We start from the raw sequence: 27949 nt of genomic DNA on the forward strand, positions 1-27949 counted from the left end.
CCCCTCGGGAACAGTGACCAAGGGACGCACTAGTCCACGCTTGGCCCTCGGGTCTTTTTTATGCTTATCCTCCACTCTCCCTCATCTCCCAATTTCTAAAGAAAGCACGACAGTTGAAGAGCAAAGTGATCCTCATTGCTCCATATTGGCCTTAACAAGTCTGGTTTCCCTTCCTCTGGCCTCACCTGCTAGATCAACCATGGATCCTCAATCCATCCCAAACATTGATCTCCCAGCTGCAGGGTCTGATTCACCCCAAACTAACAACCCTGAAACTGACAGCTTGGTTTCTCCACTTCCAATGATTGCCAGGCATGAAAACCTTTTGTCCCCTGTGCGCAATATTCTTATTGCATCTCATAAATCATCCACCAGACTAATGTATCTTAACAAATGGAAAAGGTTCTCTCTATGGGCAGCAAATAAACAATTAGACCCCTTGTCAGCCCCAGTCTCGGTGGTATTGGATTACTTATCACATCTTTTTCACTCTGGGGTGTCTGCCTCTGCTATCCGTGTACATTTAGCTGCCATCTCAAATTTTCATATTGGTTTTCAAGATTCTTCACTTGTGTCACAAAATCTGCAAGACTTTCTTGAAAGGGGTTAACCAGCTAAAACCTCCCTTTAGAGAACCCATACAACCTTGGTTCTGCAAGCTCTGACAGCTCCCCCCTTTGAACCTGCATCTTCATGTGATGTAAAATCTCTCTCTTGTAAAACTTTGTTTTTGATTGCAATCACATCCGCCAGGTAATTGTCAGAACTCCAGACCTTATGCATCAAACCTCCTTATCTTATCTTCCATAGGGATAGGGTATCAGTGAGAACTAATTCTACCTTTTTACCAAATGTGGTGTCAGAGCGATCTATCAATGAGTCCTTTGACCTTCCAGTGTTCTTTCCTAACCATTCTAACAAGGGAGAGTTGCCTGCACTCCTTGGATGTTCATAGGCAATTACGATTTTATCTGGACAGAACAAAATCTAGCGGTAAATCAGACCAACTGTTTCTGGCTTTTTCTGGACCTAGACGGGGTCATTCTGTATCAAAAGTTACATTGACTTCATGGTTGAGAAATTGTATAACCTTTATCTGCAACAAAAACAATCTCACCTTGCTTCATAGAGTCAAAGCTCATTCTACAAGATCTATGGCAACTTCAGCAGCTTTCCATGTTAAGGCTTCCCTCAATGATATTTGCTCAGCTGCAACTTGGGCCAAACCTCATAACTTTATTCTTCATTACAAATTGGACTTGGCCTCCAGAGGTAGAGCTTCCTTTGGCTCCATGGTGCTCAGGAATGTCCTTCCATGAGGGCCACCCAGGAATACAGGTAGCTGGGGACACTGTCCCATCAGTAAGGAATGAACCAAGATTAACAACATCAGATAAAGAAGTTAATGTCTTACCATAACGTTCCAGCTGTGCTGTTGATATTTGTTCATTCATTACTTCCCACCCTCCTTCTCCCGTCCGGAGGTTCTTGGTTGATCTCATGTACTCCTTTCTTGTAGGTTTGTTATGACCAGAGGTAGCCTCTACTTTTATCTTATCAACTTGCAAACTCGATCTGGGGTAACAGGGAGCAGAGCATTCTGGGTAGGACCTTGGCTTGAGAGTTTTTGGCTGACGCGAGTTTGATATTGGCCAGCTTGGTTCCGAGGACAGAACCGATAACCAATCAGTAATGAATGACTGAAGATCAACAACACAGATGGAACGTTATGGTAAGGTATAACTTCTTTTTACAGTCTAGGTCTTCTCATAATGCTGATATGAATTTGTATACTTATTCAGTTATTAACCATATGTAACTATTTTTTCTGTATATATAGGTCTTGTTATGTCTTCTTACTGTATATACTGTATTTTAACCTATTGTTTGAAAATTCTCTGTATACTGTATTTTAACATATTGTGTAAAATTTTACTTACTGTGGAGCTTTTCTCCCCTGGCCTCCGCTGAAAATGGACCTGTGTCCAGTCGGACCATCCCAGTTAACAAATGTAAAATAAAAATAAATAAATAAAATAAAATGATAAGTTCCCCCATTGTTTTTTTTCTTATTATTCTTGTTTGTTTGACTTTGTTAGGTTGTTGGTTTCATGTCATTCAGAAAGGTGGAATGCCAGTGTAGGAGACAGATTCCCCATAAAGACCACCATGAGCAGTGTTTATTTTGCTCAGGTGCTTCACGCAATCATACATCTTGTACTGTTTGTCAGGCTTTTGTACCAAAGATGTTGTACAGTTGGCTTTCTTCCCTAGCTATTTAGAGAGCCAGCGTCTTTAACGTCTTGTGAAAGACGCTATGGAGGGATCTTTCTGGCCCAAGGGACAGGCAACTTTGAAGAATGCTAAAAAAGTTGGGTCTGATTCTTCTGCTGCACTGCCTCTGCTGAACGTCTGTCTTGAGGTAGTGAAAGCCCAGAGGACAGTCAGGTCTCTGTCAGATTCCTCTGCCACAACCGCTTTGGAGACTGGTATAGATCCAGCTTCTTGCACATCACGGAGGCCTTGCAGATGTCCGTTTTGGATGTACATGGGGGACCGTGGCTGATTATTTCCAAAGGGTCTAGAGGTGTTCCTCAAATTTTGGTGAGGGATGAAATTATGACTACTCTTTAGTGTTGCCAGGGGTCTGAGCCTCCAAAAAAAATCTATAAGGTTGACTTCCCCTTGAAAAAGAAGCAGAAAACCCCTAAAGACTCTGAGTGAATAGAATAACTTTACCCAGGGTCTGTTTAATGCTCTTGTGACTTTGAAGCACCCTCAAGGGAGTCTCTGTTCCTGCTCCACCTTGTGCGTCTACTCATAAAAAATCTAGTGAGCAATATTCTGCACATGAGGATGCAGATTCAAATGGGGACTCTCTGACTTGTTCTTCTCACATTCATTCTCCCTTAGATTATGGTTCTGAGGAAGAGGAGTCTATTTGTTCTGACTCTCCTTTTAAGAAGATTTTCTGTGGTGATACTGCTTCCAAAGTGATGGAATCTTTAAGTGGGACTATGCTTAGGTGTCTGATTAGAAAAGGTACTATGAGCTCCTGCAAATGGAATCTCCTAGGCCTTCTGCTGTCCCTTCTGTCTTTGTTGGATGCCTTTTCTACTGCTTTTCAGGCTCCTGATTCCATGCCCCCCCCCCCAAATAGGTTTTATAAGGTGCCTGATGACTGCAAGTTTCGTTATATTTACAAGTGTCCCTTGTCCCTTTTTAAACCCCTTTGTGGTGTCTATTGCCTCTGACAAACCATCAAAACATTTAACTTTTACCTTCTACTGAGTTGCTGCCTTCTGACAAAAAACAGCAGAGCTATGGAGAGGTTTGGTAAGAAAGTTTATACTTCAGACCCGTATGATCAGATATATTTTGGCTGTTCTCTCTAAAGCCTCTTGGGTTATTTCTGATCTTACTGACTCTGAAGGGAAGTCTGGTCTTTATTAGGCACTTCATCTCAGGTGACTCGCCATTCCATTAAATGCAGCTGTGATGCAGCTGATGCCTCTTTTAGGGCTGTTGCTTTTGGTTCTGTGTTGAGGAGGTATTCCTGGCTACGTCTTTAATGCTTGCCTGATGACATCAAGGCTAAGTTGGTGGATGCTCCTCTGGACAATAAACATTTATTTGGTGGTGCTGCTGCTGCTAAGTTTTTACAAGCCCCTCCAGGAAAAGGGTAAAGCTTTAAAGGAGTTGACACACTGTTTCCCTGTCCCTAAGTTTCAAAGGAGTTATCCTAACAAGCCTGCCTTTGTCCATAGACAGTCTCGCCCTCCCATATAGGAAAAAAGTGTGATAAAGGGCTCCTCCTGCAAAGGCTACTAAAACTCATTCAGCTCAGAAGCCTCGTTTTCCTGATATACCAGGTGCTGTCTGACTATCCTCTGTCTTTCCGGTCACATTCCTCTTTCTCTGTCCTTATTTGGTTACAGATCATCCAAAACTCCTAGGTCCTTTCAGATGTTCATCGTGTTACCCTGCTGCAGTCATCACACTTGGGTTATCCTGTTGTCAGGCGGTCCCGCAGTCGGCCGGATTTCCAAAGTCTTGGTCCGACGTCGGTTGCTGTCGCCTCATCCCTGACGTCAGTGTGCCAGGGGTATATATATTGCAACCGACTCCATTTTCTTCAGTCTTTCTTGCCGTGCGGTGCCCGAAGCAGAAGCAGTTCGCAAGTGCCGGTCGGCCGACTCCTGAGATTTTCGAATTTCAGACCGAAGTCTTCTATAAAGCTAAGTACCCCGTTGGGGAAACTTTTCTTGCCTCAGACCGATGTCAGAAAAAGTTAACAATTGTATTTCTTGTGGGAAGCAAATACCTCATAAGGATTTTCATTCTTATTGCATACCTTGCCTAGGCCCTGATCACGACGTCACTTGTCGTTTTTGTGCTAGATTTAATAAACGTACTATTAAAAGACTATTTGATTTCGCACAACACTTTTTTGGTAGAAAATTTAACTATAACATGCCGTCGGAGCTACTGACTACCAGCGTGCACAAAAAACACAGGGACAAGGACCGACAGCCCAGGCCTAAGCCCGATTCCGAGGCCTCGGTTGATCCGGTCTCCGGTTCTCCGGTTATCAATGAGGCACTGACGCAGCCTCTGACTACCGCAGTTCTGGAACCCGAGACCGCTACAGACATTTTGCCTGAATGTACTAGGCCGACGCAGCCTTTTATTTCAGGCCCTACCGACGATTTACTTTCCAAGGACGTCGGTTCTTCTGAAACGCCATCAGTTTCTGAAGGCGTTTTCAGACCGACGACTCTTTCAGTCAAAACGTTTTCCAAGTCGAAGACTCCTTCTAAATCGAAAAAGGCTTCACTTCAGTCACCTGTTCAAGGCCCTATGCCTAAGAAACAGATGCTTAAAATGGCAGAAGATTTGATTTCTCTTATCAGGGGTTCACAGCCTCCTCCTGACAAAAGGCCTAGACAAGAGGAAGAATCTGTTTCCTCTGAACAACTGTCTATTTCTTCGGATTCCTCTGGGGACCAAGACTATTCCTTCTCTCCTTATGAAGATTCTGATGCTGAGGAATCTATTCCCTCAGCTTCCCCTCCAGAAGATTACTCTTTTGGGGAAACTTTACACACTATGAGGGAACATTTTCACTGGGAAGGTCAGGATTACTCTGATTCCAAGAAAAGGCTGAGAGAGTTTCTTTTACTCCCCCAACACAGACCTCTAGCCATCCCTCCTGTTTTGGACATTGTGGATGATGTCTACTTAGAATCCAGTTTCAACCCTGACTCTATACCTCCTGCCCCGGCCAAGCCTGACAGATACTACAGAGTACCTGATTCCCACAAATTCCTTTACAAAAGCCCAGTAGCTGACCCAGAGACTATCTCCCAGGGTCCCAAGGGGGCTAAGACTTCCATGGCTAAAAATCCAGTACCTTCTGAAAGGGATTCAAGAGCTCTAGACAGACGGGGGGAAAAAGGTTTACACCTCAGCCACTTTAGCTATGAGAGCACTAAACTGTCAATTTCATATGCTTAAGTATCAGCAATTTCTGATCTCTCAGTTAAAACAAAAGATAACCACCTTACCTCAACAATCTGAAATTAAAGAAGTACAGGATTTGTTGCATGCCACCGAGCAGGTGGGCAAACATACCTTACAATGTGGGTTTGATTCTTTAGAGGCCTCCTGCAGAGCAGCCGTCACTGGATCAGTTATACGTAGGCATGCCTGGTTAAAAGAACAAAGTCTGCCAGATCATGTTAAAGCAAAACTATTAGATGCTCCCTTACAGCAGGATGTTCTTTTTGGTGTTACAGCAGAAGAAGTTTTAAAGAAAATGGAAGATAAGGCGAAATCAATGCAGACAGTCAAAGATTTTCTACAAGTACAGCCCCCTCGCTTCAGCAGAAACTGGCCAACAAAAAATTGGTCCTTTCCAGCCACTGATGGGCCTCAGAGGGGTAAATACAGACGCCCAAGGGGCAGAGGACAACCACAAGCTCAGTATAAGCCTCGCCAATGAGGCACTCCAACCCAGAAGGGAGGAGAAGACAGGTCTTAACCTACCAGAAGGCAAACTCAATGACTTGCACCTCAACTGGCCAAACAAAGCTCTTTTGTCAGCCCCCTTGGGAGGAAAACTAGCACTATTTGCAGACAACTGGCACATGATCACAAAGGACAAATGGGTCCTAGACATAATTTTACGAGGATACAGATTCCACTTTCACACCTTGCCAATAAAAAGGGGAATGCCAAACCTGCCACAAAATCAAAGGGCAGAGGCTCAAAAACAAATTACAGCTCTCATGGCCATGAGAGCCATTCAAAGGGTACCAACTCAAGAGTAAGGCCAAGGATTTTACTCAGGACTCTTCCTAGTACCCAGGAAAGAAAATGCTTGGAGGCCAATTCTGGACCTTTCTATTCTAAACACTTACTTACAAGTTCCCAAATTCAAGATGCTAACACTACAGCAGCTACTTCCCATGTTGGGCAAGGAAGCATGGCTGGTAACGTTGGACCTCAAGGAGGCATGCCTGCATGTCCCTATCAGACAAAGTTGCAGAAGATACCTCTGTTTCATTGCAGGTTCAACCCATTATCAATTCTCTGCACTGCCCTTTGGCTTATCTACTGCGCCTAGAGTATTCACAAAATGCCTGGCACCAGTAATTGCATACTGCAGACAAAGAGGAATTCAAATATATCCATATCTGGATGACTGCCTCATCCAAGCAGAAAGAAAGGACATTCTCTTACAACATCTGGCTTTTGTGAAGCATCTACTAAATTGTCTGGGGTACACAGTAAACGAAAAGAAGTCAAAACTAGTACCCTCACAAAAATGACATTCCTGGGTGCCAGCTTGGACACAATGGCCCAGAAGGCTTATCTTACACCAGACAAGCAATTACAACTGACTCAATATTTCAAGACAATGGCAACAAAGACTCAATTAACTGCAAGAAAAATTCTGCAGGCTTTGGGCTTCATGGCATCTTGCATTCTGATAATACCATTTGCAAAACTGCATATGAGGAAATTACAGTGGTACCTAAAAAGCGTATGGTCTCAACACAGCCACAGCTTGGACACAGTGATATCTTTCATTCCCTGCCTTCAACAGGAATTTCTATGGTGGGCACAGGCATGTCACCTCAACAAGGGTCAGCCTTTCGTCTTGCCCCCTCCCAGGCAAACTATCACAACAGATGCCTCAGACTATGCTTGGGGGGCACACATGGCAGGGCAATGCATTCAAGGCCTATGGACTGCAGAACAAAGAAAACTGCACATAAACCAAAAAGAGATGCTAGCTGTACAGAAAGTTCTGACAGCCTTCAAGGATCTATTACAGTCAGGACAACTTGCAATAAAGACGGACAACACCACAGTAATGTGGTACATATACAAACAAGGGGGCACACATTCCTACCCGCTTTGCAGGCAAGCAATAATCTTATGGAACACAGCTCTGGCCTACCAAGTCCAGTTACAGGCTCAATTCCTGCCAGGACAGAAAAACACATTGGCAGACGACCTAAGCAGAAACATCAAAGATCCCCACGAGTGGAAGCTAGACCCACAAATATTTACAATGATAACTCACAGATGGGGTCTACCAAATATAGACCTGTTTGCCAGTCCTCAAAACTACCAGCTGACAAAATTTTGTACAAGGACATTCCACCATCAAGCTTGGAAAGTGGACGTTCTCTCCTTCAGTTGGAAAAACCTGACAGCATATGCCTTTCCTCCATTACCTCTTCTGACAAAGGTTCTTTTGAAGGTCAAAAAGGAGAAACCACAACTGATTCTCATAGCCCCAGACTGGCCACGCCAGCACTGGTACCCGCTATTGAAGAATATGGCTCACAACCCACCATGGATATTGCCTCAAATTCCTCATTTACTCACGCAGCAAGACAAGCAGATTCTACACAGCCAGATCAAAACCTTAAACCTGGCTGCATGTTAAATCAATTAAACATCCCACCAGCCCCTCTTTCACAAGCAGTACTGGATGTTATTCTAGAGGCCAGGAGGCCAAGCACCAGGAAGGCTTACTCGGACAAATGGAAAAGGTTTTGTGCTTGGTACCAAGCTAAAGGCCAAGACACAACTCGGCCTCATATGCCTCACATTCTGCAGTATTTAACTGAGATGTTGCATAAAGGACTTTCCTTCTCCTCTATTAAAATCCATGCTTCAGCTATTTCAGCTCACTACGACACTAATCCACCTTTATTTTCCAATCCTCTACTAAGGCAGTTCCTCAGAGGGGCAAAAAACATTAGACCACCTAGTAGAGCCCCTACACCAACATGGGACCTCAACTTTGTTCTGGAAAAACTAACACTACCTCCCTTTGAACCAGCTTTTTCTGCAGACCTTCAGTTCTTATCCTGAAAGACTGCCCTGCTCCTGGCAATAACTTCTGCTAGGAGAGTCTCAGAATTACAGGCACTTATGGCAGTGGAACCTTTCGTCATTTTCCATCAAGACAGAGTTTTTCTACGAACTAATCCTTCCTTCATGCCTAAGGTGGTTTCCAGTGTAGCTTTAAATCAAACCATCCACCTACCCACCTTCTTTCCCAATCCACAGAACAAAGGTGAGAGACTCCTGCATTCCTTGGACATTCACAGGCAACTTCGTTACTATTTAGATAAAACTAAGGCTTTCAGAAAAACAGACCAGCTCTTTGTTTCCTATGCTACAGCTTCTCAAGGGAGGGCCATATCCAAGAAAACCATTTCGAAATGGATAGGCCATTGCATACGATTCTGCTATACCCATCATGGGAAACCAGTTCCTCCTACCATTAGATCCCACTCTACCCGGGCAACAGCTACCTCTACTGCCTTTCTCAGGGGGGTTCCTACCAAGGAAATTTTAGAAGCTGCAACTTGGAGTTCTGTACACACCTTCACCAAACAGTATCACTTACCTCTTTATTCTAAATCCAGGGCAGGCTTCGCCACTGCAGTTCTGCAGGGCCTCATTGCCTCCACTAACCCTCTATGATGCCTCCACCCTACCTTAGCTTTGGGACTCAACCCAAGTGTGATGACTGCAGTAGGGTAACACGATGAACATAGTACAGTTTTGTACCTACCATAAATGTAGATGTTTGAGTGTTCACCCTGCTGCAGTCCAGGTTACCCTCCCTCCAACCCCTCTGATATACTGGCTAAATCTTTGCTATGCCTTTCTGATGTATTTGCTTATAGCTGAAGGGATTTTTTTGTTTGTACAGTGTTCACACCTTTTTGGTACTAATCTGGATCACCTTTTTGGGGGCACCTGACATCTGGGGCAAGAAAAACTGAAGAAAATGGCGTCGGTTGCAATATATATACCCCTGGCGCACTGACGTCAGGGATGAGGCGACAGCAACAGACGTTGGACCAAGACTTTGGAAATCCGGCCGACTGCGGGACCGCCTGACGACAGGATAACCCAAGTGTGATGACTGCAGCAGGGTGAACACTCGAACATCTACATTTATGGTAGGTACAAAACTGTACTTTATCCACCAGGGGTACTTTATGGTCTGGAAATCTCTTCCCTGCTTCTTGCACATTCCTTCAGCCTCCTTTGGAATGAATGCCCTTTTTTCCAGAAGTGGTTCAGAGCTTGTTGGTTTTGGGAACTATTCAAGCAGTTCCAGCTGCTCAGTAGGGAAAGGGGTTTTACTCGGGAATGTTTTTGGTTCCCAGGAAAGAAGGCACCTGGAGACCCAGTCTAGATCTATATTGGCTTAACACTTTTTTTTTAAATGTTCTTCTGTCCTTTTGGATGCTGACCTTCAATCCTTGTTTCCTCCTCTTCTTCAGGCTTTTCTAGTATCCCTGGATGTCGAGAATGTTGATTTTCACATCCCTGTCCATCCTCTTTTCAGGAAATTTTTATGTTTCTCTGTTGCTTCCTGGCATTGTCATTTCTCTGCTTTGCCCTTTGGCCTCTCTTTTACCCCAGGGGTCTTCAAATGCCTCACTGTTATGATTTCTTTTTACTGAATGAGTGGAGTACAGATTTTTCTGTACCTAAACAACCTGCTTATTCAGGCCTCCTCCCCAGACATGCTACTTCAACATCTTCACTTTGCAATTTGACTTCTTTAAAGTCGGAGGTTTACTGTACATTTTCAGAAGTCTTTTCTGACTCGTCTCAGGATCATGTTTTCCTAGGATGCAGGCTCCAGACATTTCCAATGCTGGCATCCCAGCCTCCTCCCAAGGCTTTAACTCTGTCTTTTTTCACTTCCTTCTTTCCCTTGGATCAGTTTCAGCTAGGATGTTTCTAAGGGTTCTGTGTTTCATGGCTTCCACCATTCCTCTGATTCCTCTAGCCAAGATGCACATGAGAAAGTTCCAGTGGTTTCTAAAGTCATTCTAGCTTTAGCATTCTCATCCTTTAGAGTTTTTAGTTCGTCCTCTTCCATGACTCAAGATGGACCTTCAGTGGTGGATTCATCAGTTGTCCCTCAATCCAGGGCTTCGATTCAACCTCCACCCCCGTCTCAGGAACTCTGCACAGATGCTTTGGATGAGGGATGGGGGCATCCTTCAGTCTCTGAAAATGCAGGACCATTGGTCTCTTCATCAAAAGGACCATATCAGTGTCAGAGATGAGAGCTGCTCTTCTGGCTCTTCAAGCCTTTCACTCTCCCTTTCTTCCAGGGTCCCTCAGAATTTTCACAGACAACACTACAGTAATGTGGTGTATTAACAAGCAAGGGGGACAAGGTCTTATCTCCTGTCCAGGCTAGCTCTTCAGGTTTGGGATTTAGCTATTCAGTATCAGGTGACCCTTCAAGCAGTTTATATACCCTCATTTCAAACCATAGTGGCAAACTCAGTGAGCAGACCCACAAGTGGATGCTTCACAAGGATGTGTTTCTGGACATTGTCCACCAGTGGGGTACTCAAGTGGATCTATTTGCCTCCCCTCTAAACAGGCATCTTCCTCTATTTTGCACCAGAGTCCCATGTCCTCTGGCTTGGAAGGTGGATGGCCTATCTTTTTCTTGGAAGGGGATGTTTCTTTATGCCTTCCTCCCCTCTCTCTCATTCCAAAAGTCCTGTTCAAGATAACACAGGGTGCACCCAAATCTTGCTGGTGACTCTCTTTTGGCCCAGACAGCATTGGTTCCCTCTTCTTCATCTTGCCAAGGGCAATCATCACAAGTTACCTCACAGGGTGGACCTACTCACAAAACAAGGGATCATTCATCCATCCATCCCCACCTGTCCACTCTTCAGCTGATACTGTGGGTGATATGATTTTGATTCCATATAGATAACTTTTTTCTTTGTATGTGTTTCAGATCCTGCAAGATGCCAGGAAACCCACTACTAGGAGGTCCTACTTATCCACATGGAAGAAGTTTTCTGTTTGTGTCTTTCTTGTAACCTGCATCCACTTACTGTGGATGTTCCTTTGGTGTTCTCTCATTTGTGTGAATTGCTCAATGCTGGGTTTATCATATTTTTCTGTTAAGGCCCACCTTTCAGCTGTCTCTGCTTTTCTGCCTTTGACTCCCATTTTAGGCTCTATAATCGAGGCAAAACTGTTTCTTAAAGGCATTCTTCACATTGGGCATCCAAGGAAGCCTGTTCCTCCTTACTGGGACCTTAATTTTGTTTTGGAAAAATTGATTCTGCCTCCTTTTCAGCCTGCTGCTTCAGCTTCCTTACAGCATTGTTCTCGGAAGACTGTTCTTTTGGCCCTTACCTCTGCCAGACTGGTGTCTGAGCTGCAAGCCTCTAATGGCTGCTCCTCTTTTTTTTAGTTTTCTATAAGGACAGGGTGTCATTTGCCCACTCTTTCCCCTTCTCCTCAGTCTGCTAGAGAGAAGGTTCTGCACACCTTGGATTTGCATAGATAACTCTGATACTATTTGGATAAGATTAAAGCTTTTTGTAAATGTGAACAGCTTTGTGTTTCTTTTCATCCCAGGTCTTTAGGTTTGGCTGTTTCCAAGCAAACCATTTCTTCTTGGACTTCTAAAGCCATTTCCTTTTGCTATTCATTTCATGGGAAGAGCCTTCCTTCATCTCTTAAGGCTCATTCCACTAGAGCTGTGACTTCTGGTGCCTTTTTCAAGGGTTTGGATACTAAGTCTATTCTTGAGGAAACTACCTGGACTTCTGTACATACTTTTACTAAACACCAAGTTGGATGTGATTTCTAGGGCCAGAACTGTTTTTGCCAGGGCCATTCTCCATGGTTTCCTAGAGGCCTCTGTTGGCCCTTCCTCCTCCTCCTCCTCCTCTTCCTGAGCTATTGTACTCTGCCTGTTGTAAAGAATACTTTAACAGTCATATGGAAGGACATAGTAGTACAGCTGTGTAAAATCTTACCATAGCAGTAGAGGTACTTCTCTTCACTGTTGCAGTATTCACGTCCTCCCTCCTCCCCCAGATCCTTTTTTCTTCTGAATATGTTTGATGCTTACTGTTATCCTTGGATTATCGTTCCTACTGTGGATTTTCAGTTCTGAGGATGGTACATCCCTATGTCACCTTTATGCCCTGTACCATGTACATGGAGCTTAGTGTAACGTATGGTGTGGCCTTTACAACCAAAATACTTTGGTATACTGTCCTGATGTCAGGCTACCTTTGGCAGGGGATTCCTGTTGTAATGAATAGTGCAGAAGTGAAGAGAAGGACATCTACTGTTATGTTAAGATTTTACACAACTGTATTTTTTGAAGGTAAACACGGGAGATAACATATAAAACAGACAATTTTCAAATGGTTAACAAAAGGTAATAGCCTTAGACATACTCACCACAACAAAACTATTCCAGGCAGGGTCAAGGACCACTCTACCAGGGCCTTTGCTTGTTCTGTGGATTTTTGGAAGGGGTTGGGGTCTAGAAGCAGCAACTTGGTCTTGTGTACATACATTTGCAAGGCATTACAAGCTTGATTCCTTCTCTAGGTGTCTAGCTCAGGCTTTGGTAGGACCATACTCCAGGGGCTCCCGGACTCTTCTCCTTCTGTCTCCCAAATGTAGTAAGCTGTGGTAATCTAGCCATATAGCTAAGGCTACTGCAACAGTGAGTAGTATGATAAACATAGTACAATTGTGTAAGTTAGCTTACTGTAACAGTAGATGTTTAAATGATCACTGCTGCATTAGCTGTTTCCTCCCTCCATCCCCCTTGTTTTATTATTTATGCCAGGGTGTGTGTTCCTAACATCTCTCTGTAGGCATGAAGGCTCTGGAGAATTTGGCACCAAAACCCATCTTTTCAGTCTGCTCAGCATGAACTAACTGATGATTTGTATGTGTGAAAGGTGCCTTGAAGCTTTGGAAGCTGGTTGGTTATGTTTTAGCAGGATATAACCTATATAGCTAAGGCCACTGCAGCAGTGATAATTTGAACATCTACTGTTATGGTACGTTTAAGTAATGCTTTGTATGACATGATGTGCATTCTGTAAGATTCTTAGTGGACAAGTGAGAAGGCCACATGAAAATGAAATAAATGCTTCATTAAGTGACATTGTGGAATACAGCCTAGCGGGCACAGTTCAGATGGCAAAAGGGTCTGCTTAAATACTGAAAATCAAGAGGTTACTGTAACCCAATAAAGAGAGACACGAATAAAACGACCTGTAAGTCAGCTGAAGATGCAAAATAAAATGAAATGAAAGAAAAAAAAATGATGTAAAGTTTAAGGAAAGAAGCTGGAATTAGACACTTTGAATGTTAACATACTATTAAATAGGTGGATGTCATCTTTACTTTTGGGTCATTTGTTTTCGGTAGCAGCAGGTCTTACTGAAAGGACTTGAGCATTTTTTAAGGTTTGGTGTGGTATACTGTGCCACACACACACACACACACACACACACACACACACACACACACACACACACACACACACACACACACACACACACACACACACACACCCTCTGTTTTTGAATGTTGAGAGTTCTTTCTAAATGCAGTTAGTGTAGTGTTGGATATAGCTCACTATTACTACTAGGTGCATTGCTTCTAAAGATATGCTGAAGATGTTTGGTTATACACCATTGCCTACTGTGTCTCTCTGTATACTTCAGTCAGTGACCATCCTTTATCAGTGGCCAACTGCTGCTGACTGACCCTGTCCCTGCACCTCAGTTGTCTTTGGTATGATCAGCTGTCCACACTGCTTTTCCAGCTGCCTATGTCTAATAACAAAACTGCCATTATTGGAAGCAAGACTCCAAGTTGTGTACTGATATACCAGCTTTCTTAAATTATTGTGCACTCACAAAAGGGTTGTGGTCTGTGTTTAGTCGAGCACTGGGAATGTGAAACTTTATGTTCGAGCACTACTTTGCACATTACTGATTTGAAACGTTGAAGCAGCAATGGCAGGATTGTCAGGCTATATTGCAGGATTGCCTAGCTAATCATTTCATGTTGTCTTACCTACTTTGTGTACATAGCTGTTTTGAGCCATGTAGCTTTACAGTAGAGTGTTCCTGTTTTACATAATATATTAGTGTATCTCTTGACATTTTTTTTTCAGGAAAAAACACAGCAGGTTGTATTTGAGCCTTTACTGAGTCTGACGGGTCTTGTGATTTTTTTCCCTTCAATCTGCAGGCAGTAAAGGCCTTCGGGCAAACATTCAGGAACCCTGTTGGAATTGCTGCAGGATTTGACAAACATGGGGAGGCTGTTGATGGCCTGTTCAAAATGGGCTTTGGCTTTGTGGAGGTGGGAAGTGTTACACCAAAACCTCAGGAAGGAAATCCAAAACCCAGAGTTTTCAGACTTCTAGAGGACCAAGCTGTTATTAACAGGTAAGGGACTGGGCTGCAATCTGACTTGCTACTCCTTTTTTCTCTCAACTGTCCAGATTTTTGTGCCTCATAGTTTTGGTCTGTTCCTCAAAAAATTTCCAGTTTTCTGGAAAATTGAGGTTGAAGTCACTAAATGACAGACATGAGTTTCAGACTTCATATCCTTCAGAAAATGCATGCTAATACAAAACCTGTTATTCTAACAATTCAAGTTTATAAGACCAATATTTAAATGATGTCCTATTTATGGGGCTTTGTTCCTCCATCATCTTTGCCTCTGTCCAGATTTATTGTGCTAAGAAGTTGAGAGGTATTCTCCTGGTATATGCTGAGATAGGTTTATGACTTGGCCACATGAAAGTGCATTAAAAGTGGATGATTTTATGAAATGGATTTTTTGCTCTCTAGTTTTATGCATATCTACAGACCATGCTTCATACTGGTACCTTAATACTCCAAATTATTCATTGTGATATGTCGTATAGTTATACTAGATGCACTTCAAAATTAAAAGGAAAAAATATATATGCATAGTGGAGAATAAAAAACAGGGGTCAAAGGGCAATGTTTTAGGAATTTTATTGGTAACCAGTGCAAAAAAAGGTGAGAGGGAGTGAGACGAGCTTACTGTAGCAGGTGAGTACTACACGTTTTCCACTTTTTCTTGGGTAATAGATGGTTCTAGTGGCCCTGACACCCTTGATTAGCATTGCTTTTGGTTTGTAAGATGGGGGGGGGTGAGAGTCTTGCCAGGTGTGAGGACCCCCTTTCTGTACTGCCACTCAGTCTTTAATCATGAAGCTTGTTCTAGATAGATTGTGTTTTAAGTACTTCTTGTCTAACATGGACCTGCCTTTTCTGTTATACCAGTGAATTTTCCAGCTTCATGTTATTCACCAGAGATTGTTGCTTTCCCTGTTGGCGTCAGTTACCTGATCTCCAGGTATCTTCTGCTGGTTTCCTACTAGATTGACACCAAACCTCCCTTTCTTCTTACCTGATGCAGGCAGGTCAGTTGCCACTGTTACTGTTGCTGTTACTTTACTTTGACTTTCCTTTTCTAACATCCAGTGTAATCTTTATCTAGGTGTTACTAGTGCAGTCATTGTTTTCCTTTGAGAAGGTGTGGGTCCAGTGTAATCTTTATCTAGGTGTTACTGGTGCAGTCATTGTTTTCCTTTGAGAAGGTGTGGGTCCAGTGTAATCTTTATCTAGGTGTTACTGGTGCAGTCATTGTTTTCCTTTCAGAAGGTGTGGGTCCAGTGTAATCTTTATCTAGGTGTTACTAGTGCAGTCATTGTTTTCCTTTCAGAAGGTGTGGATCCAGTGTAATCTTTATCTAGGTGTTACTAGTGCAGTCATTGTTTTCCTTTCAGAAGGTGTGGGTCCAGTGTAATCTTTATCTAGGTGTTACTAGTGCAGTCATTGTTTTCCTTTCAGAAGGTGTGGGTCCAGTGTAATCTTTATCTAGGTGTTACTAGTGCAGTCATTGTTTTCCTTTGAGAAGGCATGGGTCCAGTGTAATCTTTATCTAGGTGTTACTAGTGCAGTCATTGTTTTCCTTTCAGAAGGTGTGGGTCCAGTGTAATCTTTATCTAGGTGTTACTAGTGCAGTCATTGTTTTCCTTTGAGAAGGTGTGGGTCCAGTGTAATCTTTATCTAGGTGTTACTGGTGCAGTCATTGTTTTCCTTTGAGAAGGTGTGGGTCCAGTGTAATCTTTATCTAGGTGTTACTAGTGCAGTCATTGTTTTCCTTTGAGAAGGTGTGGGTCCAGTGTAATCTTTATCTAGGTGTTACTAGTGCAGTCATTGTTTTCCTTTCAGAAGGTGTGGGCTGCTTCCAGGTATGTCTCGGCTCATCGCCTACATATCCAGTTCATGAGAGAGACAAGCCTTGCAATGGGATCCTTTGCATCTCTTACATCTTTGCCATTTTTAAAACTCCAGCTTCGATATCTAGAATCATTGATAACTCTTGGGAAAGAAGAGGCCCTCTCCATAGAGGTGTTGGAACTCTAACCTGGTGTTACTCCACCCATAAAGCCTCGATGGGTCCTGTACTTCCATAGCATTGTGCAGAAAATGTCCAGGACATTGAGAAGACCCAAACCCCTTACTGTTAACTACGGTTTCATTCTCCTATTGCAGTTGATCATTTTCTTGGGGTGCACTATCGTTGATCATACACTTTTCTCAAACCGTGTAATACTGCATACGTTAAACTGCATTTAGATGTTAAATGTCATAGTACATCAGAACTTGGTTTGCAGCAGGTGCTGTACATTTTAGTGATGTCATGAAACTGTTGGTAGAATTTTTCTTGAAACTTTTGTTTTGGTTTCTGCAGATATTAGGGTGAAGAGCCAGAGCCCCCACATTGGAAGGGTGAAGAGAAGAGCAGCCCCCCTTCAAAATCTATTAATATTTTACTGTGTTTTTCAATGTTTTGTGTAGCAATTTGTTAGTAACACTATTTGATACTATTTAGATAGCTCAGTTATTATATTTTACATCTTCACTATAGAAGATGCAACATTTTCAGAGTAGATCCTTCTCTTGAGCTCTAGTTTTCTTGGATTGTGCTACTAACATGCTGGACACGTCAGCATTATCTTCCACTATAGCTGTAACTTTATGTAGTACCTTTTATATCTGTGAAAAGAACTCTGCAGGACTTTTCTTCCTTTTTGGGTCTGACAGTGGGCCTGGAAGCTGTCTAGCCCTGGGCTTTGCAGTATCAGATTTTGTTATACATAACAAATGATTCTCTTGGTTATTAGCCCCCATTCCCCACCCATTGGTTTACATTCACAAAATGAAGCTGTTGATGTTGCTTCTTGCATTTTCACAGGTAAGGAATTTAGTCTCTCATGCAGAGCATCTTAACTGAGCTCCTCTGTCTAAAGCTGTCACTCATGCAATGGATGCTGGGAATTGATGGACCTGTTCACGTGTATGCATACCAGTAATGATGCTAAAACCCCGGTATTTAAAAGGCCCTTTTTTAACATGGATCACAGCTGCTCTTTAAGACCTCATGAGATGAGAGCACACTACAAAAGATCACCTGCAAAATCTGTAGAAGTCCTAGATTCTTGAGGCAAAGAGCCTTTGTGTAAACAGCATGCAAGCACCCATTGTCTGTATCTATGAGCTCTAAAAAAGTCTCAACATTCTTTTGCATGTTTCTGACACTGCATTGCAGTCATAGCAAAATATTTGTGGAATGGCCCAGATGCATGCACCACATGCTTTGATAGCTGACTTCAGGGCCATCACGGAATACTATGCCCATTTTGGGATTTATCTTACAAATATACAGAGTGATTGGAGAGACTCTAATATCTTAAAAAAAAAAAAAAAAAAAAAAAAAAAAAAATGACACCAAGGATTTAAATAAATAATAATTTGTGAATCTGTTTGAAAAGCAAATCTGTATATCCTTTCCCAATTCAAAGATAGTGCTCGGTCATTTCAAAAAAAGTAGGACATTGGAAAGGCAGCCATAAGATAAGGATCTTGGGCTAAAGCTCATCTCTCGGATGGCTGTCATTTCCTCTAATTCTAACCTCACCAAGTGCTGTGTTGCAGCTTGGGCAGTGGGCACTCATTACTGTTCACCGTAATGGCTGGCTGCCTTATGGACTTCACTGAGACTTTCAGGGTGTCTTTCATTGGTTTCACTGATGGGGATGTTAATGAAGGATAATCTGTTCTGTCCAACTGTCAGAGAATTTGTAAGACAATAAGAAGGATGGTAGGACTTACCTCTGTAGATGTTTACTTTTCAGATGCCACAATGTGCCTTCATCAGGAAGCAGAAAAGTTTGTAGTTTGGGTGAAGCCAGCAGTAACAACAACAGTCTCTGGGGGAAAAATTGATGTGAATATGGAGCTTTCCCAGAGCAGGTGTCCTTCCATTGACAGAAAGGCTTAACCAATCCGAGGATATTGTAGCTGTCATTCTGGGAGATTGCAGCAGTACCCCCTGAGGACTTGCCCAACTGTCCCATTCTGGAAGTATCAGGAGTTGCCTGTCCCTCCATCTGTTGTCTTTAAATAGTCATCACACAAGACAGATAGATGGGGAGTATAATTTCTAGGCACTACAAAACCTCTTTCCACATCCCTCAACAGATGCACTATTGCTTCTTCCTGATGTTCCACCCTATCAGAATACATTAATAAATGGGCACTAACCTCCTTTGAAAGAGAGAAATCTAGGACTTCTGATAAGACTAGCATGAGTGTTGAGGGCATTAGGCTGATCTTGGATTTCAACATCCTCAACTTGTTGGTTCCCAGAGAGAAACTCCAAATGTTTATGTGTAAGATATTCTTATTTGAGAATGGACTGTGTGATATTAAGAACTGCATAAAAACTGTACAAAAGTCCAATAGGCTCATCCTTGTGTGAATCAGTCATTGCCAGTTTTGGTCTTTTCCTTTTGGTCTCTCCTCTGTCCCCATTGTGTGGTCAAAAGTCTAAGACCATGAGAGCAGCAAATTAGTGGCTAATAGGGGTCAATATGTTCTTTTACTGTCTTCCAAAATGGCTGCACATTGATCAACAGGTTAATTTCAGCTCTTCCAGTTTGAAAAAAAGAAACTGAGAGATACGGGACAGATTTAGTAAATTCTGTTACTGGTTAGTAAGTACACTGCCTGTACCAGCGAAGAAGAAACTTTAGAGACCCTGAAAAAAATCGACTAGAAAAGGTGAAGAGAACACTGACTGGGAGGAATCCTCTGACTGTTTTAGCAAAAAGCAGTTCAAGCTCCAGCTTTGCTGCAAGACCAGCCTTCAGGTAATCCAGAGGAAAAGTAAATCAGAAATGCAAAGAAACCTGTTCAGATGAACAGTTAAAACTGTAAAAAGTCAGAGTTAAAGGCTGGCTGACTTATGGGCTTCTCAAGATGAGCTGTTTCATAAAATGGCAGATTTAGGGGACAGAGCACGCAGGGAAAGTAAGAGTTTTTCTGCTGTACCGGAGAATCTAGAAGGAGCAGATTGAATTTTATGAAAGCACTAATAAGCAACTGAGTGGGTGTTCCACAGCAGAATTTATTAATTGAAAGGGCACATTGTGTTTATGATTCAAACTTGAGAAAGCGGCCAAAACCTGCATTAATAATGGTACAGCCACACCAGCAGAAAGAGGTTGAGCCTGACAAAATTGTGACAGAAGGGCGAAGTGTTTAAAATTAAAGACAAGCCTGTGGAAGTGATTATTCACTGTACACCAGGCAGAAAAAATCAAATTTATCCCAGCAATCAGGGGAATGTTGATAGGCATATGTGAGATTCAAGCTGCTGTATCTGTCTGTCTTCAAATATTTTTTTCCTGGAGGATCAGTCATTTTTTGATGCAGAACTGGGAAAGGAGGAAGTAAAAAGTTTGTCAAACAAAATTTCCACTGTGGTTCTTGGTGAGCAGTGTTTTTATTGTATAGTGTGGGGATGGTGACTAGTCGTGGTACAAAGAGCTGACTGGTTTCTAGTGAGCACTATTTTAGTTGTGTGGTACAAAGAGCTAACTGTGGTTTCTAGTGAGTGGTATTTTAGTTGTGTAGTGCAGGGAAGGTGACTAGTCATGGTTCAAAGAGCTGACTGTGGTTTCTAGTGAGTGGTATTTTAGATGTTCTTCATGTTTCACTGTTGCAGTCATCACAGTTGGGTTATCTGCTTGCAGTAGCCCTCAGTCGGCCTGATTATCAAAGTCTTGGATCCTGCGTCGGTTGCTCTCTCATCTTCCATGACGTCAGGTAGTCATGGGTATAAAGCATGCAGCCGACGCCATTATATCAGTCTTTCTTGCCGTGCGGTGCCCGAAGCAGAAGCAGTTCACAAGTTCCGGTTGGCCGACTCCTGAAATTTTCGTTTTCGAGTTCAGAACCAAAGTCTTCAATTAAAGCTAAGTACCCTGTTGGGGAAACTATTTCTTGCTCTAAACCAATGTCAGTAAAAGTCAATAATTGTATTTCTTGGGTAAAGCAAATACCTCATAAAGATTTTCATTCGTACGATCCTCAGTTAGAGCGTCTTCTGTGTGGCGACATGCGTGAACGGGCGTTCCTTCGTGGAAGGTTCTGCGTTAGGCCCGGCAAGCCAGCACGTAAAACTCTACTGCCAATCATTAGCGGACCGGAGTTCCGCTGTGGCGACCCCTAACCGGGAAAAGCCGAAAGACACAAACAAAACTGTATTACTTGCCTAGGCCTTGACCACGAAGTACCTCGCTGTCGGTTTTGTGCCTTATTTAAACAACGAACTATTCGTCGTTGGTATATTTATGCTTCTAAATATTTTGGTACTCTGTTCAATTACCCAGATATGGCTTCGGTAAGCCACCCGACTACCGACTTTCCGAAAAAACGCGAAGATAAAGACAGAGACAGGCCGCCTAGGTCCAAAACTGCCGACGACGCTACTTCTATGCTAGTCACCAGTACTCAGTGAGGCGCTTTTGCAGGCCATGATACCTGCTACTTCAGATTCACAGGCTTCTACTGAGACCCATTTGGAGTCCGGTATGCCGCAAGATGCTTCAACTGTGGAACCTGCGGATGTCTCTACCTTGGATGGGTCCAGAGCCGCTGTGCAGGCACCGGCTTCTGAGGGTGTATTCAGGCCTACTGACTTGCATATTAAACTGACGCCATCTTCTTCAAGGCCTAAAACTAGATCCATGCCTAGAAAACCGATGCCCAGACTGCATGGTCAGGCCTCTATGCCTACAAAAACAAATAAGAATGGCTGAAGACCTTATTACTTTAATCAGGGGAAGCCAGCCTCCCCCCTAAGAGACCTAGGAATGAATTTGATTATGATTCTTCTGATCAGGATTCTGAAATTTCTGTTTCCTCTGATGATCAGGATTTACCCTTATCTACCTATGAGGATTCTGATGCAGAGGACTCTATTCCCTCTGCTTCCCCTCCAGAGGATTTCTCTTTTGGTGAAACCTTGCATACTCTTAGGGAGCATTTTCGCTGGGAAAGCCAGGATTACTTTGATTCTAAAAAGAGGCTTAAGGATTTCTTACTCCTGTCCCAACATAGGCCTTTAGCTATCCCCCCTGTACTGGGCATTGTTGATGATGCCTTTTCGGACACTAGCTTGGCCCATGACTCCTTACCTCCTGCTCCTAGAAAACCGGATAGATATTACAGGGTTCCTGACTCTCACAAGTTCCTCTTTAAAAATCCTACTGCAGATCCTGAGACCATTTCATAGGGACCCAGGGGCATTAAGGCTACTACTGTGAAAAATTCTACCCCCTCTGATAGAGATTCCAGGGTGCTGGATAGATGGGGTAAGAAGGTATACACTTCTGCAACCTTGGCTATTAGGGCCTTAAAATACCAGTTTTATATGTTAAAGTATCAGCAGCATATTACTGGATTGCGTAAACAGAAAATGATGTCGATTCCTGACTGTGCTGAAAATAAAGATTTACAGGAATTAATACATTTTGCAGAACAAGTTGGAAAACATACTTTGCAATGTGGTTTTGATTCACTAGAGGCATCTTGCAGGGCTGCTGTCACTGGGTCTGTACTTAGAAGGCATGCTTGGCTTAAGGAGCAATCTTTGCCAGATCATGTTAAAGCTAAATTGGTGGATGCTCCCTTAAACCAGGACCGCCTGTTTGGCAACAAATCAGAAGTAGTACTTAAAAAGATGGAGGAAAAAGCTAAATCTATGCAGACTGTTAGATTTCCTGCAAGTACAGCCTTCACGATTTAGTAGGCATTGGTCCCTCTAAGAAGTGTTCCTTTCCTGCCTCTTCCAGGCTTTCTCAGTCCAAACCTAGAACCAGCAGAACACACAGGCTTTAGTCCCAAGGTACGCACAGGACTAAGCAGTGGGGGGATCCCACTTCCAAAGCAGGGAGTAGTAAGACTCCCCCCTATGATAAACTGTCTCTGACTTAACTTTAAGACTTCCAAGCCCTTTTCAACTGACTGCTCCTTTAGGGGGAAAGATTGCTCTGTAGGCAAAAAACTGGGAACTCATTACCCAGGACAAATGGGTTTTAAATATAGTTTCCCAAGGATACAGATTTCATTTCCACACTTTACCAACCCCAAACGGTTGGCCAGATCTACCCCCAAATCAGTGGGCAGAGGCTCAAAAGCAAGTTCTTTCTCTCAAGTGTAAGGGCTATTCAGACTGTCCCAGAAGAGGAAAGGGGACAAGGTTTCTACTCAAGACTTTTCCTGGTGCCCAGAAAGACAACTGGCGTCCTATCCTGGATCTCTATCCTAAACACTTTCTTGGTGATCCCAAAATTCAAGATGCTAACTCTTCACCAGTTGCTTCCTATGCTAGGCAAGGATGCCTGGTTGGCAACACTTGATTTAAAGGAAGCCTACCTGCACATCCCAATTAGGGAGTCTTGCAGAAGATACCTATGCTTCAAAGCAGGCTTCATACACTATCAGTTTTCTGCACTGCCCTTTGGTTCATCTACTGCGCCCAGGGTATTCACAAAGTGCCTAGCTCCAGTCATTGCATTTTGCAGGCAAAGAAATATTCATATATATACTCATACCTGGACGATTGTCTAATTCAGGAAGAAAGTCAGGACATACTATTGAATCACCTGGTGTTTGTACAAAAGGTGCTAACTTTTCTGGGGTACACCATAAACGAAAAGAAATCACATCTTGTACCCTGCCAACAAATTATATTCCTGGGAGCAAGCTTGAACGCAACTTCCCATATGGCTTTCCTCATGCCAGAGAAACAAGTTCATTTGACAGCTTACTTCAAACTAATGGCCACAAAGACTCTGCTATCTGCAAGACAAACATTGCAAGCCTTGGGGTTCATGGCCTCCTGCATTCTCCTACTTTCATATGCAAGACTGCATATGAGGAAACTACAATAGTATCTAAAAAGCCTATGTTATCAGCATTCTCAGGATCTAGAAGCAATGATTCCTATCATACCTTGCCTGCAGTTAGAGTTCCTTTGGTGGACAGAGACCTGCCACCAAAACAAGGAACTGCCATTCACTCTACCCCCTGCCACCCAAACCCTAACAACAGATGCATTAGACTATGCATGGGGGGCTCACTTGACAGGGAAGTGCATTCAGGGCAAATTGAACCCAAGTCAAATGCACCTGCATATCAATCAAAATAAATGTTAGCTGTACAGAATGCTCTGACAGTCTTCGAGGCCTGCATTCTTCCAGGACAATTAATGGTAAAGACGGACAACACCACTGTTATGTGGTACATAAACAAGCAGGGGGGAACCCATTCATACCCTCTCTGCAGACTAGCCATGGCTCTGTGGAACACAGCCTTGAGCTACCAAGTGCACCTACAGGCTCAATTCCTGCCAGGAAAAGCAAAATACACTGGCAGACGAACGAAGCAGAAATCTCATGGACCCACACAAGTGGAAATTGGAACCAAAGACATTCAACATGCTGATAAACAAATGGGGGAGCCCAGAGATAGACCTGTTTGCCTCCTCCCAGAACTACCAGTTGGACAAATTCTGCACAAGGACTCCCCACAAACAAGCTTGGAAAGTAGATGCCCTGTCCTTCACCTGGAAAAATCTATCAGTTTATGCCTTTCCTCTTCTGCCTCTCCTCTCCAAGGTACTACTAAAGATCAAACAGGACAAACCAAGAACAATACTGATTGCACCAGTCTGGCCACGCCAACACTGGTACCCCCTCTTGCGCAGTGTGTCACTGCTGGCACCATGGCACCTGCCTCAGATCCCTACCCTGCTGTCCCAGCAGGAGGGCCATATTCTGCACCCTCAGCTTCAAACCCTGAACCTGGCAGCCTGGCTAATTACCTGATCTCTCCTTTATCATCCCTCAGTAAGCAAGTGTTGGATGTCATTCTGGAGGCAAAGAGGCCTAGTACTAGTAAATCTTATGCTGAAAAATGGAAAATATTCTGTTCCTGGAACCAAACTCAGGGGATGGGCACAGCTGTGCCAAATTTACTTCAGGTTCTTCAATACTTAACTAAGATGCTTCACAAGGGCATTTCCTTTTCCTCCATCAAAATTCATGCCTCAGCCATTTCAGCTCATTACAACACAGAACCACCCCTCTTCTCCCATCCACTGCTGTAGCAGTTCCTCAGAGGGACCAAAAACTTAAGACCACCCAGGAGAGCCCCAACTCCAGCCTGGGACCTTAATTTTGTATTGGAAAAACTCACTCTACCTCCTTTTGAGCCAGCTGCAAATGCAGAGTTGAAATTCCTTTCCAGTAAAACAGCCTTCCTTTTAGCCATCACTTCAGCAAGAACGGCTGTCTGAATTACAGGCCCTTATGGCAGTGGAGCCTTTCATTATCTTTCATGAGGACAGGGTGTCCCTCCGGACCAATCCCTCCTTCATGCCCAAGGTAGTGTCCAGTGTGGCTCTTAATTAATCCATTCATTGGCCAACCTTTTTTTTCTAATCCACAGAACAAAGGGGAATGTATACTGCACTCCTTAGATGTGCACAGACAACTTAGATTTTACTTGGACAGGACTAAATCTCTCAGGAAATCTGAACAACTGCTGGTGGCATTTGCTGTAGGGGCAGAGGGGAAGGCCACTTCAAAGCAAACCATTTCTAAATGGATAGGCCATTGCATTTATTTCTGCTGTAAGCACCATGGAAAACCTATCCCACAGGGGAGAAGACCACATTCAACCAGGACTGCATCTACCTCTACAGCCTACCTCTACAGCCTTTCTCAGAGGTGTCCCTACCAGGGACATCCTAGAAGCTGCTACCTGGAGTTCTGTACATACTTTCACCAAGCATTACCATTTGCCAATTTTCTCTAAATCCAGAGCTGGCTTTGCCACTGCAATCTTGCAGGGACTTATGGCTGGTCCTAATGCTAATTTCCTCCTCCCATCCCTAGCTTTGGGAACCTACCCAAATGTGATGATTGCAACAGTGAAACATGAAGAACATAGTACAGTTGTGTACACTTACCATAAATGTAGATGTTCGAGTGTATTCACTGTTGCAGTCCTGGTTACCCTTCCTCCAGACCCCTGACTTCTTTTGGTTATACCTCTATTCCTTTTTACTATGTTTAAAGCTTTTTGGTGTATTTGCTTTTTTTGTTGGAGGTGTAACCTTGTATATATATATTTAATTGCTTCCTATTATGGGGGCACCTGACATCTGGGGCAAGAAAAACTAATGTAATGGTGTCAGCTGCATGCTTTATACCCCTGACTACCTGACGTTATGGAAGCTGAGACAACAACCGACGCAGGACCCAAGACTTTGATAATCAAGTCGACTGAGGGCTACTGCAAGCAGATAACCCAAATGTGATGAATGCATCAGTGAATACACTCAAACATCTACAATTATGGTAAGTGTACACAACTGTACTTTGTGTAGTGTAGGGAAGGTGACTAATCTTGGTACAAAGAGCTGACTGTGGTTTCTAGTGAGCAGTATTTTAGTTGTGTAGTGCAGGGAAGGTGACGTGTGATGGTACGAAGGGGTCTATGTTTAACCATCGAAATCTTCAGCAAATGGCTACACATTGAACACTAAGTATCGAAAGTTGGTTTTATCAAACAGTCATATCATCATAAATGAAAACTATCGAGCTGTCATAGTTGGCCAGTAATAAGGAAATAGCATGTAGTACATGTAAACTTCGCACTAAATGTTCTGATATTATTAATGTATATTTGCCATGGTATCTTAATTATAAAATTAAATACTGTTTTGTAGAAGAGAAGATATGATCTACAATTTTAACGTATATAAATGTATATTTTAGGTATGATTATCAAGTGTAGTATAGAAACCTGGTATATAACTGGTTTAACCCACCCAGGTGGAGGGAGCCATCCCCCACACCCACTAACTGTATAAACCAATTCAAGATCATGGGGAAAAGGACAAATTTATAAAAGGTTTCATTTAGTTTGTCATGCAGTGTGCACTTGAGAAGGTGTGTTTATGAACATTATTTTTCTTTAGTTTAACTTCATAGCATCATCAGATGTTTGTGATGTTGGTCAGCTATGCATATTCGATGGTTTTATTTACGATGATATGACTGTTTGGTAAAACAGACTTTCGATGCTTAGTGTTTGGTGCATAGCAGTTTGCTGAAGAGTTTATTCAGTCGTTAAACATAGACCAGGTACGGAAAGCCAGCGCTGGTTGTCTTGTGTTAATTCTATCAAACAATCTGTTGCTTAATGAGGAAATGTAAATGTCTGCTGCTCTGTACATCTTACTAGACTTCTTTGATTTGTCTTAGAGTTGCACACTCTTACCCTGACTTTGTGTTTCTCCCAAGTCCAGTTTCTGCTCATCCCCTAATTGCCTTGGCCTACTCCCTCTCTTCCCATACCACCCCTTCCTGTCCCCCCATGTATATTTAATACTCTCTCAGCTCTTTTTCACCTTTTTAAGTTTAATCATAGATACTGCTTTCTACATGTACATTTTGAGTAAATATGTACCTGCATGTTATACATTTCATGTACATTCATTTAATTTTATATATATGCCAGTGCTTTTCTTTATGCATGTTGTCTACTTTTAACACCTGCCCGGGCTGTGGCTGAAATGGGTCTCAAGGGTCAGCCAACTACTCTGATAGGCAAACATCCAAACAAAAACAAATAAATGTGTCTTTAGCTCTTTTTATGCTTTTGCGTAAGAATTTAACTTGTGTCTGAGAAGTTATTTGAGCTGCTCAGATTCCTCGGATTGCACTTGGTTTTGTAAAATTTTAGATACACCCTATTATTTCCTAACCTTATTGTGAAATTTGGTTTGAATTGTATAAAACTCCTTATTTCTTTAATTGTCACTTACTACAATGTAGAATTGCTGGGGGGGGGGGGGGGGTAGCAGCCTATCCTGGCATTCAGTAGATGCAAAACATAGAAACTCATCCTAAACAGGCTAGACAGACATGCACATATGCACGCACTGTCATGATGCATACCTACATACATGTCTGTTGCATGTGAACAGGAACTGCAGCACACAGCAAAAACCTATATGGATAAAGTAAGGACATGCAGACTCCACAGAGAAGAAATATCAGATGAGAACTGAACTGGAGAACCAAGCACCCTGATGCAGCAATGCAAACTGTTGTGCATTGTGCTGCTTT

The 27949-nt window shown here is 42.9% G+C and overlaps 1 protein-coding gene across 1 annotated transcript in view; it reads left to right on the forward strand.

Annotated features, from left to right (window-relative positions):
* DHODH (dihydroorotate dehydrogenase (quinone)) overlaps positions 1-27949 on the forward strand; it is a 414606-nt gene that overhangs the window by 164980 nt on the left and 221677 nt on the right. Inside the window, exon 3 of the mRNA XM_044081957.1 lies at positions 14605-14804. Within this exon, the coding sequence (XP_043937892.1) occupies positions 14605-14804 (200 nt within the window). The remainder of the gene's footprint in view (positions 1-14604; positions 14805-27949) is intronic.

This window comes from Protopterus annectens, chromosome 8.part1, assembly GCF_019279795.1.
Source record: "Protopterus annectens isolate FY-2018-M chromosome 8.part1, PAN1.0, whole genome shotgun sequence".
Classification (NCBI taxonomy): Eukaryota; Metazoa; Chordata; order Ceratodontiformes; family Protopteridae; genus Protopterus; species Protopterus annectens.